General features: G+C 36.4%; 1 protein-coding gene across 2 annotated transcripts in view; it reads right to left on the bottom strand.

Annotated features, from left to right (window-relative positions):
• Positions 1-18,464, bottom strand: part of TAF3 (TATA-box binding protein associated factor 3) — a 241,027-nt gene that overhangs the window by 219,627 nt on the left and 2,936 nt on the right. For both annotated transcript variants that reach the window (XM_049882005.1, XM_049882006.1), the window contains exon 2: positions 17,152-17,394. In XM_049882005.1, the coding sequence (XP_049737962.1) occupies positions 17,152-17,394 (243 nt within the window). The remainder of the gene's footprint in view (positions 1-17,151; positions 17,395-18,464) is intronic.

Genomic DNA, 18,464 nt, shown 5'->3' on the forward strand with positions numbered 1-18,464 from the left:
AAGGATCAACAAAATCAACAAACCACCGGCCAAATTGATAACAGAAAAACAGGAGAGGATGCAAATAACCCAAGTAAGAATTGAAATGGGGGACATCACAACAGAGCCAACTGAAATAAAAAAGATCATAACAGATTATTATGAAAAACTATACTCCAACAAATTTGAAAACCTGGAGGAAATGGACAAATTTCTACACACACACTACCTACTCAAACTAACAGAAAATGATGTTGAAAATCTGAACACACCCATAACAAGAGAAGGAATTGAAAAGGTAATTTAAAAAACTCCAAACAAACAAACAAAAAAAACCCTGGCCCAGATGGCTTCATTGGAGAATTCTACTAAACATTCAGAGAAGAGCTTACTCCAGTACTACTCAAACTTTTTCAGAACACAGAAAAGGACGCCGAATTCATTCTACGAAGCCAGTCCCTTTCTTCTTTTTTGATGTGTGCACCTAGTGCTATATAACCCTGATACCAAAACCAGGCAAAGACATCACCAAAAAAGAAAATTACACACCAATATCTCTCATGAATATAGATGCAAAAATTCTCAGCAAAATTCTAGCCAACAGCAGCCTATCAAAAAAATATATATATATACATACATATATGTATATATATATTATATATATACACACACCATGACCAAGTAGGATTCATACCAGGTATGCAATGATGGTTCAACATTAGAAAATCAATCAACATAATCTGCCACATAAATAAAAGGAGAAAAAAGAATCACATGATCATCTTAATTGATGCAGAAAAGGCATTCAACAAAGTCCAACACCCATTTCTGAGAAAAACGCAATAAAATAGGTATACAAGGGAAATTTCTCAACATAATAAAGGGCATCTATGCAAAACCAATGGCCAACATCATTCTTAACACAGAGATGCTGAAAACATACCCCTTGAGAACAGGAACAAGACACCTATTTAACATTGTGCTGGAAGTTCTAGCTAGAGCCATAAGGCAAGAAAAAATACAGGGCATCCAAATTGGTAATGAAGTTAAATTGCCCTTATTTGTGGATGATATGATACTATATGTAAAAAACCCAAGAAAGTTCATGAGAAAACTACTGGAACTAATTAACAGATTCAGCAGATAAGCAGGATACAAGATAAAAATAAGCAGGATACAAGATAGACATACAAAAATCAGTTGGATTCCTATACACCAATAAAGAGAACAATGAAAAGGAAATCCGGAAAACAATACCACTTATAATAGCCCCTAAAAAAATAAAATACTTAGGAATAAATCTAACCAGGGACATAAAGGACCTAAACAAAGAAAACTACAAAACACTACTTGCAAGAAACCAAGAGATCTACATAAATGGAAAAACATACTATGCTCATGGATAGGTAGACTCAACATTGTGAAAATGACAATTCTACCCAAATAGATTTACAAATACAATGCAATCCTGATGCAAATATCCACAACATTCTTTAAAGAGATGGAAAAACCTATCATTAACTTTATATAGAAAGAGAAGCAGCCCTGGATAAGTAAAGCACTACTGAAGAAAAATGAAGTAGGAGGACTCGCACTACCTGACCTCAGAACCTACTATATAACTACAGTAGTCAAAACAGCCTGGTACTGGTACAAAAACAGATACATTGACCAATGGAACAGAATTGAGAACAAAGGTGTAAACCCATCCACCTATGGTCACCTGATCTTCGACAAGGGCGCAAAGTCCATCAAATGGGGAAAAGACAGTCTTTTAAACAAATGGTGCTGGCAAAACTGGATGTTCATCTGCAAAAAAAAATGAAACAGGACCCATACCTCACACCATACTCAAAAACTAACTCAAAATGGATCAAAGACCTAAATATAAAGCCAAAAACTGTGAAGTTCATAGAAGAAAAAGTAGGATCAACACTAGAGGCCCTAATACACGTCATTAACAAGATACAAACCACAACAACAATCCACAACCTCCAGAAGATAAGCTAGATAACTGGAATCTTCTAAAAATTAAACGCTTATGCTCATCAAACCAAAACCCAAACCAAACCCAATGCCATTGAGTCGATTCTGACTCATAGCGACCCTATAGGACAGAGTAGAACTGCCCCATAGAGTTTCCAAGGAGCGCCTGGAGAATTCGAACTGCCGACCCTTTGGTTGGCAGCCATAGCACTTAACCACTACACCACCAGGGTTTCATGCTCATCAAAAGTCTTCAACAAAAGAGTAAAGAGAACCTACAGACTGGGGAAAAAAATTTGACTATTATAAATCAGACAAAGGTGTAATCTCTAAGAAAATCCAACAATTTTACAACAAAAAGACAAATATTCCAATTAAAAAATGGGCAAAGGAAATGAACAGACAGTTCACCAAAGAAGACACTCACGTGGCCAACAGACACATGAGGGAATGCTTGCAATCACTAGCCATTAGAGACATGCAAATTAAAACCACAATGAGACACCATCTCACCCAGGCATTACTGGTACAAATCAATAAAACAGGAAATAACAAATGTTGGAGAGACTACAGGGAGATCAGAACTCATGCACTGCTGGTGGGAATGGAAAATGATACAACCATTTTGGGAAAGGATATGGCGGTTCCTTAGAAAGCTAGAAATAGAAATACCATATGATCCAGCAATCCCACTCTAGGAATATATCCTAGAAAAATAAGAGTTGTCACATGCATAGACACTTCACACCCATGTTCACTGCAGCACTGTCCACAATAGCAAAAAGATGGAAACAACCTGGATGCCCATCAACAGATGAATGGATAATCAAACTGTGGTACATACACACGATGGAGTATTATGCAACAATAAAGGATAACGATGAATCTGTGAAGCACCTCATAACACAGGTGAATTTGGAGGACATTATAGGGTCGCTATGAGTCGGAATCAACTAGACAGCAATGGGTTTGGTTTTGGTTTTTTATGCTGAGAGAAATGTCAATCACAAAAAGACAAATATTGTATGAGACCATTAATGCAAAAACCCACGAAAAGGTATACACACAAAAGAAACAATCTTTGATGGTTATGAGGGAGGGTAGGGGTGGGAATGGAAAAACACTTAATAGACAATAGATAAGTGGTAACTCTGGTGAAGGGTAAGAGTACACAATACTCGGGAAACCAGCACAACTTGTACAAGGCAAGGTTACGGAAGTTCCACAGATACATCCAGACTCTCTGAGGGACCGAATTGCTGGGCTGAGGGCTGTGGGGACCATGTTCTCAGGGAACATCTAGCTCAACTGGCATAACATAGTTTATAAAGAAAGTTCTACATTCCACTTTGGTGAGCAGTGTCTGGAGTCTTAAAAGCCTGTAAGTGGCTATCTAAGATACTCCACTAGTCTCACCCCTTCGAGAGCAAGAAAGAATGAAGAAAACTAAAGATACAAGGAAAAGATTAGTCTGAAGGACTAATGGACAACATCTACCCCGGCCTCCACCAGACTGAGTCCAGTAAAACTAGATGGTGCCTGGCTACTACTACTGACTGCTCTGACAAGGATCACAATAGAGGGTCCTAGAAAGAGCTGGAGAAAATGTAGGATAAAATTCTAACTCAGAAGGAAAGACCAGACTTGCTGGCCTGACAGAGACTGGAGAAACCCTGAGAGTATGGCACCTGGACACCCCGTCAGCTCAGTAATAAAGTCACCCCTGAGGTTCACCCTTCAGCCAAAGATTGGACAGGCCCATAAAACAAAATGAGACTAAAGGGGCACACCAGCCCAGGGACAAGGACTAGAAGGCATGAGGGAACAGGAAAGCTGGTAATAGGGAACCCAAGTTGAGAAGGGAGAGTGTTAACATGTCTTGGGGTTATTAACCAATGTCATAAAACAATATGTGTACTAACTGTTTAATAAGAAACTAGTTTGTTCTGTAAACATTCATCTAAAGTACAATAAAAAACTTTTTAAAATAATTAAATAATTCCTATTTTAAATAAATAAATAGCAGACTGTCTGAGGGATATGATATCCACTCTAAATTTTAACTCCAGATTATGCTAGTCTATTTAAGGTCTGAATATTTGGACATTTACATCAGTTGACCAGTCTCCCAGGCTTGAAATCTTGGCTTCTCTCTACATGACCAAATCCTATTAAATACCTCTGAAATCTGGCCCTTTCTATACATCTCAGCACAGTCAAAATCCAGGCCCTCATCATCTTTCACCAGCATGACTGCAACAAGCTGTATTTCTCTTCCAATGGTATATCCTCTCTCGAGTCCATCCTTCTTATTACCACCGAAATTTACAAATTCAATCATCTTATCCCAGCTACTTAAAAAATATCTATTGGTTCCCTTATTCCTTATAGCATACTAGGTTAGAAACTCTGATATGTTTTAGAGAACGCTGTTTTCTCTCAAATATCCCAAATTACAATTTAAAATAATATATAAATACTAATCTAAATCTTCCTTTCCCCAAGTAAACTGCAAAATCTAGGAAGGCAAAATGGCTCTTTGTTTTTTTGTTCACCCATGTTATCTATAGAAATAAGCAGCACATCTGGCATACAGTATTCTCTATTCCACAGTTATTTGATGAATGAATAAAATTTAAAAAGTGCTTTTAATTTCACCTAAGCACCCACAACACAGGAACAGTGTGCAACCACCTAAAGAAAGCAAATAAATTGCTATTATCTAAAATAGGAAAGCACTATGTAACTATATCACATAATTGGTTAAGTATATCACAATTACTATACTATTACAGATAAAATTAAAATTCAAGAAAGACAGTAAATCCTAACTTTTGACAAAGGTACTAACTCTGGGGATTTGTATCAAGCCAGCTAAGTAGCATTTAATGCCCCAGTCCTCCTTAACACCACTCCTTCTTTGCCCTCCCTCTCTATCCCAGCTCCCTTCCTTCCCTCCCTCCCTTTCTTTCTCTCTCTCTCACACACACAGACACATGCACATGGATAGGACATTTCCCAAGAAAACTAACTGAGGATAACAAAGATGTTAAATTTCTGAAAAGTTTAAAATTTAGAAAAAAAAATTAAAGGACATTTTTTTTTCCTCCCTGTTCTGGATGCATGGAAGGAAGAAGTAGATAAATTTGGTGGTTGGAGTAAGGAAAATATGAAAATATTTCCTTTTTTAATATATGATATGGTTAATTTGTTGATTTAGAAACACAGAAACTATATCATTATAACATTAGAAATATAATCTTGTTTTTTTCATTCAGACATATTGAAGGGAAAAATTTACTAGTAATGAAGAGAATTTTGGCAAAGTTTACTTTAAAATGTAACCAGGCATGTGTAAACTGTTACTTTCACTCGCTATTCTGAAACATATGCACCTCCACTTAAAAGTTAATTTTGCTGGTTTGAATGCAAAGAGAGATTCCTATTTTTAAGATACCTAACTTAAAGCTTATGCTGTAGGTAGAAAACCACTTCTAAGGATAATTAGTAGAAAAAGTAACCTGAGCAAAAGAATCAAATAAAATGTTATCAAAACATGATTAAAAAAAAAAAAATGCTGCATTCAAGTCAGTTGGGAAAGTGGGAAAAAACACAAAAGTTGAAGAGTCAACTTTTTATACCTGTCAAGGTTTTTATACCTGTGCTCTGAGAATAATGCCAGGGTAATGAATGAATGAAAAAATTGAGGGCTAAGACTAAGAAACCTGGAATTCAATTGCCATCTCTGTTACTTAACACTTACATTACTTTGGAAAGGTTATTTTTTAAACAAATTTCCCTAGGGGTAGCAGTTAGCAACTTTCTCCATGTCTGGAATTTAACTCTCAGGTAGAATGGCAGGACTAAAAGTTTTATGCAAAAAAGGTAGAACGGAGAATGAATATAGGATTTAAAGAGGAAGCAAGACCAGTGTAAATTCTGGAGATAAAACCAGTAATTATAACAAAATATATTAAGTGCAATGGTAGAGATTAGTATCATATGGGAGTTCAAGGGAGCTAGAGGTAGGCATGGCAGAAGGAGGAGAATTCCAAATCAGAGCGAATAAAGACACAGAGGCATGTAGTTCCTTCTGGGAAATACAAGCAATTTAAAGATTCTGGAGTAGCATGAAGCATGAAGCAATGAGTGGCAAGAAATTAATAGGTAAAGTAGGCCGAAGTCAGATGATGGAAAGTCCTATAGGTTATGCTAAGAAATTTGTAGTGAACATCATAAGCAAGTTATGACATACCAACCCTCGAAATAGTTTCAAATGCAAACTTTTGGTTCAGATTCTATAGGATTAAGAAAAACAAACCAATAAAATAATGCCTCTAAGCAACTACCCTGGATACGCAGAACAACTTCCTCAGACTTTTGCACTCCAGCCCTACAAGGTAATGGAGCTGAAGGTGTCTGAAAGGGCCAAGGGAGGGGCAGTACCATACTCAAATAGAGAGAGACTAGGCCTGGGTGAGGCCAGCAAAGGTGAGACTACAAGTGACCAGGAGATTTCTTTTTTTTTTACAGTGAAAAACTTTATTATTAACTTGATTTCAATGTGAAAAGAAGTGGAAGTGTCCAGAAACAAAGACACCACTTCCACCAGCAGCAGGCAGGGTGAGGGAGGAGGGCACAGGTGTAAGCCTAGGATGTTCCCCTTGCACCCTAGTAGAGGGGGGTGCCCCAGGAAAGGGCCAGGTTCCCCCCATTACCAGGAGATATTTTGACAGCCTGCCCATTAAGAAAACTGGCTCATTGAGCATTATGCTTTTTTAAGAACTATCTGTAAAAAAAAAAAAAAAAAAACAGTGGGTTTTTTTTTTTTTTTTGGTATAGGATCAAATTGACAACAGCAACTCAAAAGATTTGGTAGGAATCTTAGGGGGCAGTTGGTTTATGTTAATGAGGGCGGAACAACTCAGAGAAGGAGGGTGAGAATGGTTGCATATCTCAGAGAATGTAATCAATGTCACTGAAACTGTTGAATCGGTGTTATGTTTTGCTGTGTATATGCTCAACAAAAAAAATTTTTTAAAAGAATAAAATTACAGCTCCAGAAAAAAAGAGAGAGAGTGAGAGAGAGAAAACTGTCTTGGTAACGATGCTATTATGTTTAGAAATGTCCAGCCCAAGCCAATTTCCAACATTACAGAAAGAAAGGCCAAAAGTGTGGAGGTAATTACATCTTATTCATCTATCTCCATCAGTTCCTTGTGCAGGACCTGACACATAGTAAAACAAAACAAAACAAAAAAACAGTTGCCATCAAGTTGATTCTGACTCATGGCAAGCCCATGTGTGTCAGAGTAAAACTGTGTTCCATAGGGCTTTCAATGGCTGATTTTTTGGAAGTAGACGGCCAGATCTTTCTTCTGGGGGGGCCGCTAAAGACTCAAACCTCAAACCTTTTGGTTAGCAGCCAAGGACATTAATTGTTTATGCCAGGGACTCCCATAGTGGTGTTGTTGCTATTGAGTCAGCTCTGACTCACGGCAACCTTATGTATAACAGACTGAAACACTGTCTGGTCCTACACCATCCTCACAATCTTTAGCATGTTTGAACCCGTTGTTGCAGCCACTGTGTCAATCCATCTCATGGAGGGTTTCCCTCGTTTTTGCTGATCCTCCACTTTACCAAATATCATGGCCTTTTCTAGTGATTAGTCTTTCCTGATGTCTCTAAAGCAAGCAAGATGAAATCTCGCCAGGCTCACTTCTAAGTAACATTCTGGCTGTATTTCCTCCAAAACGGATTTGTTTTTCTGGCAGTCCACGGTACGGGCAATATTTTTCATGCATTTCACAATTTAAATGCATCAATATTCCTTCAATCTTCCTTTCTTATTGACCAGCTTTCACGTGCATATGAGGTGATTGAAAAGGCCATGACTTGGGTCAGGCTGGAATGAACTAAATTCTAACCCAGCTCTACTCCCAATTCACAATGTAACACTAAATGAGTTAATTCTCTCATTTTTTTTGAACATCAATTTATCCTTATATAAAGTGGGAATGATAATAGCACCTACCTTTACGGGTATTCACATCACGTCATATCAAGGATAAATTATCTGAAGGCTGCTTATATATTTCTACTTGCAAATAAATACAGATATTAGTATTTTAGTGATTGAAAAGCAGTGTAAATTTTCTCGTTAACATTCTTCTATTCAACTGGTAATTAATTTAAGTTGCGAGAATGAACACCTTTTTGCTAGAATGGTTAAAGGTATTTTCATTATGAATGAAAAAAAGAAAACCTCTCTCCACAGACACTTTTGCTTTTCCTTAAAAAAAAAAAAAACAAAGTTGCTCACTTTAACTGTAAGCAGTGGGAAAGCAAATATACTATGGAACACATTAAATTTTTGTTAAATAGTTTCTTGTGGAAGATGAGGACAGTTCAGTGAAGAGAGAAAGGCCTAAACAAATGGAGTGATAGCACAATTGATTATGGGGAAGGAGAAGGAGGAGGAAAAAGGACAAAGACAACTCTTAAGATTTCTAGCTCAAGTGACTGGGTGGCAACAACTGAGAAAGGTAATACAGGTGTATTAAGGGAAAGATAATGTAGTCTTTGACATAGCGAGTTTGAGATGTCTGTGGAAAATCTGGAAATGGCCGACTGGCAATTGCATATATAAGTCTGAAGGGTCTGATATGGAGATACAGTTTGGAGAGTCATCAGCATACAGATGGTGGTTGAAACCAAGAGCGTGGCTGAGATCACACATTGAAAATGTGTAACGTGAGACAAGCAGTAAGTCAAGGGTAAAATTTTAGGGACCTATTACATTTTAAAGGTAGAGGAGTCAAGGAAGATGAGTCCATGGAAAGGTACAAAGAATGAATCGATCATATAAAAGAGTTAAGAGAGTATAACATTGCTTAAAGAAAAGAGGTCAGAGTAGTTTCAAGGAGTATTCAACAGTGATAAATGCAGCTAAATGGTTCAATAGGGGAATCCTGGGAAGAAAATGACAGCTACGGCAATGCAGTTTTTGGATCGTCCCAAATTGCCACATTAAAATACACCAAACAACATAACTAAGTGACAAAGTATACCCCAAATCCATTGCCGTCAAGTTGATGTCGACTCATAGCCACCCTATAAGACAGAGTAAAACTGCCCCATACAGTTTCCAAGGAGCGCCTGATGAATTCAAACTGCTGATCTTTTGGTTAGCAGCTGCAGCTCTTAACTACTACACCACCAGGGTTGACCCCAAAACACAAACAGGCGGGAACAAACCACTGAGACCCACAAGGTCCGAGTGTTATCCATCTGAGGCAGGGGAAAATAGTGAAAAGCAGTGTGGAGACTGACCTGAGGGAAGAGAACACCAAAATAGCCAACAGGTAGTCAGTCACTGGAAAGTCTAGCAGGCCAATTTGAGAATGGGGGCGAAAGCTGGAAAGGGTTTTACCCACTTCACAAATGTGTGAATAAACGGGGGCTGTGGTGAGATGCGAAGGGGCTGGAAAAGTCAGCCTCATGAGCTTTCAAATCTGCCCCTTCACTACTCCCTTCCAGAACAGAGCCCCACTGCAAAGAAACTGCTGGGATTGGAGAAAAAATTGAGCAGCAAAAGGGGAACTGACATTAAGGAAAGAAAAGATCCAGATATAAGTGGTGGAAGAAAAGAGAGACAGGAAATCTAAGAAAGCAAGCTACCATATTTTTAAGCACTACACAAAACCAGAAGAGGGAGCACTGTTAAGTTAGAAAAACTACCCTGAACCTCCTTCTAAATGTTCAGAAAAACTGTATTCACATACAAATTTCTATACCCTAAAGACAATGAAAGTTTACGAGAAAAACACACAGTACTCAAAAAACAGATGAAAAGTGAAACATTCTACTTCAAAATAATCCAAAAGGCAGGAAAGAACCACATAAATAAAAACTAGAAACCCTCAGAAATGAAGTGACAGAACTCAAGAAAGTAGCTATATAATCTGAGAGTGTACATATAGTGGAAAACCCCGGTGGCATAGTGGAAAACCCCGGTGGCGTAGTGGTTAATTGCTGTGGCTGCTAACCAAAAGATCAGCAGTTTGAATCCACCAGGAGCTCCTTGGAAACTTGACGGGACAGTTCTACTCTGTCCTTTAGGGTTGCTATGAGTTGGAATTGACTGACGGCAATGGGTTATGGGTACATATAGTACAATCATAGAAAACTGGGGTGAGTGATACGATTAGCAAACAACAATGTATTTTTACGTGTTTCAGTAACACTTGTACTGTATGTATAATCTGGGCTAAACCAAATAAGTAACTATAGAATATTTCTATCATTTTCCTTGTCCCTGAGAACCAGAATTCTTGATATAGGTGACAGTACTTTACTAATATAAAAAGAAAAAACCCCATAGCCCTGAATTTAAATTGGAAATATCCGTATGAACTCATGAGGGTTTCTCTCTTTCTCCACATGCATCTATGTATATACACATGAATATAAATATTTATTTACTTACTGCCTAGAAAAAATGACCAACTGAGTTGTAATAAGTATCTCTACCAGCCAGATTGCAGACTTGCAATGCTGTTTCTCAAGAAACCAGGACTTCTTGAAAAAAATGACTGATTCCAAGTGTGTGGCAAGAATGTATGAGATGGTCCTGGAACATATTGATACATCAGATAGCATGGAAGCTATCAAATACTACCAATGCCACATCAAAAGGGCTCAGAATCAGATAAAAGAAGTTTCCATTGGCCAAATATGGGACAATCTGAAGCTGAAATAAGAGTAACAATTGCAATGACTGAAACTTATCAAATATGTTTAAATCTATGAGTTCATAACGATATATTTTTTAAAAGCTAATTATTCACCTTCTAATCAACTCATTACCTTGAAAACTGGGTATATAAAATGAAAGAATCAAGCATTTATCCTGCTTTCCCTATATGAACTATACCACTAAGTAACCAAAGAGTAGATAAGGGAAAAGATTTCTTTATAAAATTATTCCAAAGAATAAAAAACAAACAAACAAAACAAAGAAGATAAGCTATCACTACTTTGCAACCCCCTAATGAATTAATGGGTCTAGGCACTGAACAACAACACTGCTAATATTTTTTAAAAAAGTGAAAACCAGGCATTATTGGCCTCTTTTTTTTTTTTTTAATGAAGGAACACAACACTGCCTATAGTCTTGCCAAAGGTATCTGACCTGAGTTTGATGAAGCCTCAGATTCCAGCTGCCAATTTACAGGAAATACAGAGGAAAAGGCAACATGCTGAACTGTAAGTACACAATCAGCAAAATCCAAACTATTAAAAATCCTATAAGTCAACAAATAAATTGTAAGAAAATGAAAAGGATTGAGTTGGGGGGAAGGGGGCACAGAGTAACCTGTAGATTAAAAGAGACTTAAAAGACATGTAAAGTAAAAAAAAAAAGGGGGGGGGGAACGGTGATTAAAGTATCTAAGGATATACATTTGGGTGATAAAAGTATAAAGAAAAGCAAAGAAGTGATTACTATAAAGTCAAGACAGTAGTTATTATTAGAGGGCTGTGTCTGAGATTTGGTACATGGAGGCCTTCTGGGTTACTTGATAAAGTTCTATTACTTAATGTAGGAGGTGGTTACAGAAGTATTTTACCATATAATTAAGCTATCCGCCCGCCCCCCCTCCCCACCACCAAAAAGAAGCTCAGTAAGGTTAAAAATTTCCATGAGCTCAGGAATTGGGTAGTAACTGGTGATCTCAGTGAAAGCTGTTTCAAGAGAATGATAGGAGTAGAAGACAGATTTTAGTTGTTTGAGAGGTACTGGACACAGATTCTTCAGTCTAAGGAATCAAAACATTTCACATTAAAACTGTAGAACAAAAGATCAAATTCACAAAGAAGACCAGACTTACTGGTCTGACACGGACTGCTGGAATCCCTGAAACTATGGCCCTAAGACACCCTTCTGAACTGGAACTGAAGCTATTCGCAGAGACCACCTTTTGGCCAAATCATAGGCCCATAAAATAAACAATAACACCTGAAAGGAACATGTTCCTTAGAACAATCAGTTATATGAGATCAAAAGGGCAACATCTGCCCAAAAACAAAAACGAAAAGGCAAGAAGTGGTAGAAGATCAAGACAAAGGAAACAAGGAAGCTAGGACAGAAATAGGGAGAGTGCTGACACACTGTCATGACCAACGTCATGGAACACTGTCTGTACAAACTATTAAATGGGAAACTGATTTGCTTCATAAGCTTTCACCTAATGCACAATAAAATATTTATCTAAAAAAAAAATTTCACATAAAAAAATTTAAAAGGATTCACACCTGTTAAATAAGGTTATCCTTGGGAAATATGAGTATGAGGAAAGTGAGGGGGGAGTTTTTATTTTATGCTTAATATACTTAATTGAAATATATTTAAATAAAAATAGTAATTAAAATACATTTAATTTTTTTCAACAATGCTCGATTTTGTTGATTTTTTTCAAATTGTGAATTTTTACTTTTTAAAAGGGCTTCATAATAAAAATAGAAACCTCTAGGAAAGAATATACAAATCTCCCATGAAGAAGAATTCCAAATACTTTATGTAGATACTCCACCCTCAAAGAGGGGGAGCATAACAACCCATTCCTTAAGTGTGGGCTGCACAGAATGATTTCCTTCCAAAGAGTACAGAATGGAAAGGTAGGAAAATTATTAACTTTACTGTGGAGGAATCTGACACCTCAGCCAGGTGATCAAGGTCAACGTCAACCTTGTTGATCAATCAGGTACATAGTATGTATCCTAGATATGATGTGATGAAAATGCACTTCGCCTCTGCAGTTTTCCTCCTAAAAAACCCATAACCCCAGTTGAATCATGTTTGAGAAACATCAGACAAATGCCAATGGAAGGGTATTCTACAATACATCAGGCCAATAATCCTCAAAAGTGTAAAGGTAGTCAAAAACAAGGAAAGTCTGAGAGACTGTCACAGCCAAGAGGAGCTTAAGGAGACATGACAATTAAATATAATGTGGTATCCTGGATGGGAGCCAGGAACAGATAAAGGACATTAGATAAAAACTAAGGAAACTGAATAAAGCAAAGACTTACTTAGTTAATGAGAAGGTATCAATACTGGTTCATGAACTGTAACAAATACATCATACTAATGTAAGACGTTAATAATAAGGAAACTGGGTGCAAGGTGTAAGAGAACTTTCTGTACTATCTTCTCAATTTTTAAGTAAGTCTAACAGTGTTCTGAAAAAGTCTATTTAAAATAAAAACAAGAACAAAAAACACAGACATCTCAAAAGTAGCAGCATCACAGTATGTTTACCAAGTTTGTTAGGCTGATGTTAGTAAATTTACTGCCGTAAGAAAAAAAGAGTAAATGGTTTCTATTTCTCTCCTTTCTTCCGCGGGCAAGCATTTTAGACCAACCAACAGACCATCCAGAAGAACTTCAAAGCCTAGTTAGTGATCTAGCGACCCTACTCTGAAAACCAAGCCATGACTTAGGCATAGCATACTATTTTCAGATATTCCTCTGGGTGGGGGAGGGAGCAAAAAATATGGTATTGGTGTGAATCTTAAAATATGTATGGCAAGCTGGGGAGAGAATGTTCTTGGATAAAACACACTTGGTACCAGCCATCAAAATTGTAATAGTTCAAGCAAAAATGTGCATTTATAAAATATTTTCAGAGAGTTCTCATTTCTATACATATAATCAGATATAACAGGCATAGAAGAGGTATTCAAATGCTCTTTTGACATGAACCGAGTAGAATGCCCGATACAGGGTAGCCCCATATCGGTACTTCGCTAATAATATTTTATGACCAAAGTCTGACTCTATCTGTGGCTCTTAAAGAAATAAAAGGAAATAAAGAAGTTGGTAACCAGTTGTTATTGTTAAAACTGTTAACCTCTGTACTATACTTTGTGCCACTAACCAGAATACTAGGAACTTTCTAATACACTGTACACATGAAAAAAATATTTAAAATTGTAAGTAACTTGCTAAGTTGACTTGCATGGCTATACCAGAAAAACGGTAACTGTAAGACTGCATTTTATATCCGCTTCCCATGAACAAGGGAAAAGGGTTTTGATAACCATCAGATCGTACTTGCTATCACCTACTGCATTCCTTATGAGCCTTATGAGCCACAGGCATATCTTATGAATCAGCAATATTTCTGCTCCTTAGAGAATCCATAAGCATTAGCTGAAAAAAAGAAAAGCAGCATTCTCAAGGCTTTATATTATTTTGCTCTTAAAATCTTTACAACCTATATTACATAAAACTTCAGCTGAAGTAAGATTCTTCCTTTGCTTCAAATAATCCAGAAGAGAAATCCAAAAACGTACTGCAATAATTTCAGATAGAAATCAGTATCTAAAAATCAACAAATTTGTTTTTCACTTTTCTTTACTACCCAATATAAATCTGATATCTTAGTTACACTTCCTTGGCAGTGTTTATATAGGATAACCACAACACTTTAGAGGAGTTTACTGTGTACTATTTGCATTCCATAAAAATAAACAAGAGGGACAAAATGGTTAAATGTAGATTATTACCAAAGTACTAGCTTTGGTTTTAGGTAGTGTGTTTGTTAAGGGCTTATTCCATTACTAAAAATAACTAATTAAATAACTGTCCAAATAAATAAGTACAGGCCATGCACAGGCCAACGATGAAAGTATGCATGAGCCAAGTACTAAGATTCAATCAATTTTGTTCATCTCAGTCCAATTAAAAAACAAAAAATTAAACCATTCAGCTATTTAATAGAAGGCACAAAAGGAGACAGAAAGACAGGCAAATCACAAAACAGAAAGCTCAACAGGCAGAGAATATAGACTAAAATTCTAAAAGTGGTTAAGATAGTAGTTTTGGCTCCATCACATGCCATTTAATAATGCACATAACTCTTACCTATTAAGCTTTAGCTAAAATCATCAATATAAAAGTCAATTCTAAGAATTACTGATGTCCCGGCTACTTAGTTACTAGTGTTTTTTACCTATCTCCTACAAAAAGCCTCAAGTTTTCTTACAGCATTTGATTACCATTCATGCTTTCTAAGCACAATTACAAATTTTGTGTAATTCCAGATGGCTTTCAGCTAAAACTTTCAGGGCCATACAAAGATTAATTCTCAAAGTACACAGAGACATATCATGGATTAATAATGTAGCACTATTATGAAGATGTCTAGGATGCTTAATAAATCATATTTAATGACAGTAGCAAAAAAGGAAATTTCTAGGATTACTTGAATAAAATCCATTTCCTCTCTGTAAAAGAAAACAGTTATTTTCAATCCAGGTACTATCAAGCCTGTGTCCAAGAAATCCTTCTTTGAGAACATTGGTATTTAAATATATTTGTTATATTTTTAAAGAAAATAATCATATAGCCATTACGTTTAAAGAAGTTGTAACAAATATAGGTTTCTACGATCAAAAACAAAAACAGGGGCCCTTGGGGCATAATGGTCAAGCGCTTGGCTACTAACAGAAAGGCTGGCAGTTTGAACCCACCAGCTACTCCGCAGGACAAAAAAAATGTGGCGGTCTGCTTCCATAAAGATTACACCCTTGGAAACCCTATGCGGCAGTTCTACTCTGTCCTACAGGGTTGCTATGAGTCAGAATCGACTCAATGGCAATGGGTTTGGTTTGGTTTGGGGGAAGATTAAAAACACACTGAAATGAAGAAATGTATTTAAAGAGAACTACTTTATACAAGGGGTTATAAACAGTAAGGTTTGCTCAGGTAATACAAGCTACAAATACAAATAAATTCAATAGGGGGGTAATACAGAACTTCAAGCAGTTGCTAAAGGAAGTTGGGAATGACTGAAGTACATCTGTAGGTTTCCAAGTCCTGGCTGTTAATAATTTAGAAGACCTAAAAAGGAGGAGAAATAAGGAACTTCTGCAGTCAAGACCCTACAAATAGTGTATTACTTAACTAAGTTCAAGAATATTTACTGAAGGCATGCTTTGTACAAAGCACTGTCCTAAAGCCCTGGAGCTACAGATTGTTGCTTTCAGGTTTTTTCAGTCAGTATTAAATCTTCAAGAACTCAAAGTGGTGAAGTGCTAAGCTGTCAACTGAATCTACTTCCCAAGGGGCTCAAACCAGAGAATTAAACTCCCCAAAAGGTTAAAACAATCCCTTTCCACATCTATCATGGCTATTACTAAGCGCAGATGCAGTGATCGATTTTCCGCACATTTACAGTACTTAACAGCACTAGTACTACTCAGTAGAGCCCACTGCACCTAAGATACAGAGTGTTTGATGATGGTCTGCCAATGTACAATAAATCCCTTCAACGTAGGTTCAATGTTTCCCAGTTTTTCAGATGAGGCAACACTGATACAGAGATTGTAAACAGTCAACTCTAATTCTAAACTAATGCAACTAATAGGTAACATTTCAAAATGCTATTAAAGTGAAACAGGAGGTTATAAGAAAAGAGTTGTAACTTTTTTGTTTTTTTTTTTACAAGAAAATATATTTGTACCTGCATTAGAGATTACAAATTACTTATGTATCTGTTTGGTATCTTGGTGAACCTAAATGATCAACATGCAAAATCATGCAAGGAGAAAAGAAACTCTGCAATGGGACTGCACACACTGTGCCTGATTAGTTATTGATTTATAATAAAAAAATTCTTTATGACCAAACAATAAATATTTCTACTCATCATAAAAAATGGAGCTGAACCTGCATTTCAGTCAACGTTGACAACAACTCACTGTTCCCAGTATATAGCAATAGTGCCCAACTTATATTAATAGTGAGGGGGAAAGAAAGGACTAAATTTTTCTTCACATTTCAAAGGTTTTCTAATTTAACATCTCCTTCTCATATAGTATGTCTATTGAAAGGCTTCTCTCTGTGGTCACATCCTGTTCTCCCCTACTTAAATTTTACAAAGTCAACAAATGCCTCATTAGACATAACCTTGATTATAAGCCATGATTCTGCCTGGTGATGCCAGTTGCACATTTGTTGGCTTAGGGGTTAGAATGATTTGCAAATAACACTAAAATATTTTGATTGCATTTCTAGGATTTCTATGTTGGCCCAGCATTTTATCAGAAAGCACAGAAGATTAAAAATTCATTAATATAGTCACAAATACATGAGTAAGAAACAAATAAATCACAAACCTTCTTGAGAAGACACAATGGGTGGCATGTAATCAGGAATGTATTCTTTCCTTTCTTCTGCATCTTTACTTCCAGGTGGAGGAAACTGAAGTACATTGTTCTTGCTAACAGGAAATGAAGGAATTTGATGTGGGAAAGTGACAGGTTCAATATTATGAATATAGTCTTCTAGTTCATGAAGATTAACCCCCATAAGCTGGAAAGCTTCACCAACATCATCCAAAATTGGGTCAGTTCGGCCGTCTGAAACAACGTCAAAAGGAAATAAAATCATTTCAAGGAAGACTCAATGAGTATTTTAAAAAATATTAAGAAAGAAATATTAAGTAAATATGCAGCTCAGAATCAGATATACTATGCCTTTAAGACTTAGTTATTGGAAAGAACCTTAATATATTTTAAACAGAACACCATATTATTTAAATAAGTTGGAAAGCTGATTCTTAAAGTCAATTTTAAATATGATTTGACAACCAACCAGAACAACACAGACGATTCACACTAAAAGTCAGCTAAAAAAGTTTAGGACAAATGTCAAAGGTAGTTTATTGACAGTCAAAAGCATCTGGAACAGTGGCTGTCACAGTGAATCCTCAATAAATATTACTGTGACTATTCTTACTATCAAGTATCTACAATGATCTGTTGACCGTGCAAATGTCCATTACATTTTCTCTGTTTATTCACAGATATATCTCTGGAACCTAAAACAGTGGCTGGCATCTAGTTGTCACGCAATAAATATTTGTTAAATGAATTATATCACTGAATCAATTTATAAAATCCAAGAACATCTACAAGGAAAGACTTAGATCATAAAGGTAATTGATAGATAAATTTTAAAATGTAATTAGAAGACACCAAATAAAATGGATAGAGAGTGGTATGGTGTTAATACCCAGACAAAAAGGTAGATATACTGAGATTTTCTTTGTGAAAGGGAGTTTTTCCTATCCCTACCCTTAGCTGGTCTTTACGTCTTTTAGTTAAACCATCTTATTTAAACTCCAGTTCCCAATTTCCAACAGTCTAAAGGATTTTTTTTGTACTGAAATCTCCAGTGACAATGTCAAATTCAGTATATCTAAAATTAAATCACACTGTAAAATGAAAAAAAATTTCAAAAATTAGACACATGCATGGGTCTGCATGCACATAGAAAAGTTCTGGAAGGAAAGGAGAAAGAATGGTTGAGGCAGGAGACTTTTACTTCTAACTATAAACACTTTCACAGTCTTTAAATTTTTCTGTGAGCATGGGTTACTTCTATAACGTATTAGAAAGTAAAAAGTAAAATTAATACTCATTCTTCC

The sequence above is a fragment of the Elephas maximus genome, chromosome 4 (assembly GCF_024166365.1).
Source record: "Elephas maximus indicus isolate mEleMax1 chromosome 4, mEleMax1 primary haplotype, whole genome shotgun sequence".
Taxonomy (NCBI): Eukaryota; Metazoa; Chordata; class Mammalia; order Proboscidea; family Elephantidae; genus Elephas; species Elephas maximus.